The 3,961-nt window shown below is 37.5% G+C and overlaps 1 protein-coding gene across 1 annotated transcript; it reads right to left on the reverse strand.

Annotated features, from left to right (window-relative positions):
• Window positions 1-416: 416 nt before the first annotated feature.
• Window positions 417-3,158, reverse strand: LOC118369756 (homeobox protein HMX2-like). Its single transcript, XM_035754423.2, has 2 exons — window positions 2,589-3,158; window positions 417-1,514 (listed from the first exon to the last, which is right to left on the reverse strand). Exons 1-2 carry the CDS (start codon window positions 2,857-2,859, stop codon window positions 967-969), a joined length of 819 nt encoding a protein of 272 aa, XP_035610316.1. The 5' UTR covers window positions 2,860-3,158; the 3' UTR covers window positions 417-966.
• Window positions 3,159-3,961: the final 803 nt, after the last annotated feature.

The following is a 3,961-nucleotide window of genomic DNA, read 5'->3' on the forward strand; positions in this document are numbered from 1 at the left end:
AATATAAGTTGGATATGGAAAAACAGTGATCCTACATTGTTTTTAGGCTACCAGGCAACCTAGATGTTTTAATGTTTTTAATGTATGAATTCTGGTCTACTGGAAGCTTATGCCACAAGCTAGTAAAATGTTTCAGTATGGCTGTTCACCTTTAGAAGCCTAGTTAGTTGCAGAGTCATATGTTTATAAGAGAGTTTGGCCAACTGTAGTTGGATGTCAGAAAGTTTGACAGAAAACATAACAAATAGTTTTTACTTAATAATCATTGAGCTGCAGTGTGACTATATACATTTTTTTTTAATCTAGCCTAACCATTGTACAATTATGAAATACATTTTTCCATTCCTGATTTACAAAGACTGGATTGAATGCCATAAAAACTAAATCAGGAAATGTACAATAAATCCAAACCCACGTTTCATTGATATAGAAAATTTATTGAATGAGTGGTTTACTTGGTAGGCCTATGATTACAATAAAACAATGACATTATCCCCAAATGTAAGCAACGAGTTTGCACTTCCCTATCCCCAAATGTATAAACCCAATTTATTCTAGTAGCTTAACAGATGAAGGTAGTTGGACGTCTTGGACCTCAATATTTCATATTCACATTCACATTCAATTGAAAACGTTTTTTTTTATGCATCCAGAATTCGTTTGGGAAACATAGTCCACTTGATTACATCTGTATTGCAGTGGCGAAATTCACCAATTTAACGTGTTAAACGAGGGAGAACGCAAAATCAAGGTACAAAATAATGATTATACACATGGTGTATTTTATACATTTAGATACGTTTGTTGCTTCCTGTTAAACATACAGTTGCTGCATAATAAGAAATATATATTTTCAACAAATAAAGTGATATAATAGACATGAGTTATGCCAGACATTTATACGAATGTAGGCTACTGTAGTGTGTTAACGTGTTATTTTTGTGGACTCTCATCACAGGCATTAAGTCAATATTCAATCTTGTTATACAGATTGTACAATGGTAACCCTGGTAGGCTGCTGCCAGGATAGTATAGTGGCGTTGGAAAAGCGATAGATCTTGGAACTGGTACCCGGAGCAGGGAGCTATCTCTAAAAACAAGCGGCATTCCGACCAGTGTCTGTGCGGAGGCGTGTGCCATGTTCGCGGCCTCCAGTTCCGCCGACAGTTGTCGCTTCCATTTGTTCCTGCGGTTCTGAAACCACGTCTTCACCTGAGTTTCTGTTAGCTGTAGACTAGATGCTAAACAGGCTCGCTCGGAGCTGCTCAAATACCTCTTCATATCAAACGTGGATTCGAGCTGGTACACCTGACTCCGCGAGAAGACAGTACGGGTCTTCTTCTTGGACGAGTTGCTCTGCTTGTCCGCACCGTCTGTCTGTCTCTCCTCGGAAATAGGTGACATTGGATTGCATGGTCTCTCTTGTTCCTCTTTGTAATCCTGCAGCAGAGGCTGTGTCAGGTGCGGTCGCCGTGCAATCCCGTCACGGACTGAAATAAGTCCCGTTGTTGAACCTGCATTAAGGAAAAAGACCAGTATATATGTGTGTCGGAAAGAAAATAAAATGTGTCAAAATATTTCAACAAACTGATTTCCCAACGTCCTCCTCGGTCTCATCTGTAGTCTATCAAAATTGACAAATGATGTAGGCCTATCCTCAAGATAAAGCATCGCATAAAGATACTGGATGCCTTAGTCTATATTGCCTTTAGATCAGCTTTTCAATTTTGTGTCTCAAAATGTTGAATATGTCTCAAAGGTTTCACACTTATTTTTCAAATGCTTTGTGTTGGTCTACCCAGGTAGAGAACATCCATGTTAAAACAATAGCATTATTCGATACTCGGTAGAAGAGTTCATTAAGTGTGAACTTTGACTCATTCATCGACAGTGGAAAGGTTGTAAGTGTCCTTTTAAATAAACTATTTAATTTGGACTATGCCTGGTGCACAATATTAATTAATTCAGGTTACATTTAACGGTCAATTGACGAAATGCAGTCATTGTGAAAAAAAGGTTTAATCAATTAGAAGACTCGATTAAATTTGGAATGACGGGGGAAACATCCTGTTAATTATTTGACCTTTCCCCTGTTCGCGGATGTAGCAGTAAAATGACACATTAAACAAAGTGAAGTGATAGCCTACCCACTATCTGCAGTAACAAACATAGGCTACTATAGAGTTATCTAAGTTTACAAGTTTAAACTGCAACAAGTACTAGGCTACTTCTGCCGAAGGTTATCATAAATACCTTTATCATTAGTCCTAGCCTACTTTACACTATTGTTGACCTACTATTAGTCTACAATAATAGCCTAATAATACATATAAAATAATAATAATAATAATAATAATAATAATAATAATAATAATAATTGGTCTAGGCCTAATACTAATAATGCCCCGTTAGATACCATACATTGATTTATACATTATCTCGCCTATTTCACCTTTTTACTTTGGAAGCCTATATTTTCGAATGCAAAATGTCAGCGAGGGAAATAAATACAAGCAAAATCTAAAAGCAACAAATAATTAGGCCTACATTTTACGCACAACACAAATTACATTCAGTGATCAGCTCACCTAAACATGAAAAATTGAGTGGTTGATGTCGGTTGCATGGCTCGCTGTGACCACGATCCGAACAGAAACAGTCTGCAGAGTCCTCCCCACCGCTGCACTCCTCTTCTGAAGACACCGACAGCGAGCGCTTCCTCGCCAGCTGCAGTCCCTTGGAACTCTCCTTCGCCCCCGACCGTGTCTTCTCCGACGACGTGCCCAATATCGACTGAATAGTGAAACTGGAAATTGGGGCCGACGAGCACTTGCTTCCGCTGTCTTCTGTGGTACTCATTCTCGATTCATAACAGTAAGATTAGGCTATATCTTAGTTTTTGTGTTATTTTTCTCGTATTGTTGGTCTGTGAATACTCACAACTCTTGCGTAAAATAGTTTGGAAATAGTATTTTTTAGATAACCGTTTTTAGAAGTTGAGGGGCTTGGGTTGTTTTTTCCTGGAGCTCAGGGAACATGAATGTATTCCTGGTCTACATCCACGCGCTCTGGACTAAAGACAGTATTGTGGCGTTGCCTCATTTGCATGTAGGTAAGCTCTGCGTGGGCCAATCACACGCTCAAACTAAGCCCGGAAATTTCAAACTCGTGTCAATGTTCTGAGATAGGATGAAAGGAGCTAAGGACAAATAACTACAGGCTGTCGTTTATTCGAGCATATAGCCTACGTCCCTCTTTGAATCCGATAGTAAAGGTAGACAAACAGGCATAATGGCACAAGCAAATCACAGATGTTAGGCTATTCATTTACCTCAAAAGGCTACATATACAACAAAATACGTTTTGGCATAAACATAATATGAATCGCCTTTTGTTTAGAAACGGGTACAACATGTCTCTTATTAGGCTATATCAATTCAATTGGACATTTTGATTGAAAATTGAAGATATTTTAGGCAATGGATTTTGTGTAGGTAAAGGTTTCTAATTCACGAGTCTTATATTGTGTATTGCTGTTCTTTGTTTGTTTTGTTTTTGTGTGATATGTTGACAACTTGACATAGGCGTACCTAATAATTGGGTCTGACTACATTTTAAGTGGACAATAGACTGGAGAAATGGGAAACAGGTGCGACCATGTTTGACGCCATTAGTCTTTTTCTTTTCCTTTTTTTCAACCACAAGTATTGCATATTGTGTTGAAGTAATTTTACAAATGATTATTTTCACATATATTGCAAGACAACATAACAAAATATTACACTATAGTAGATCCTTGTTATTTCACTGCAATACTTTTTGAAGTGAATGGAGATAATATATTCTACATGTTTTACATCGGCATGCAAATTGATTTGGTCATGACTCTCCCTAAGTCTATCTAATATAATACTCAACAATTTAAACCTTTTCACTTTATATAGTGTAAAATACTTAATTT

Source organism: Oncorhynchus keta, chromosome 36 (genome assembly GCF_023373465.1).
Source record: "Oncorhynchus keta strain PuntledgeMale-10-30-2019 chromosome 36, Oket_V2, whole genome shotgun sequence".
Lineage (NCBI taxonomy): Eukaryota > Metazoa > Chordata > Actinopteri > Salmoniformes > Salmonidae > Oncorhynchus > Oncorhynchus keta.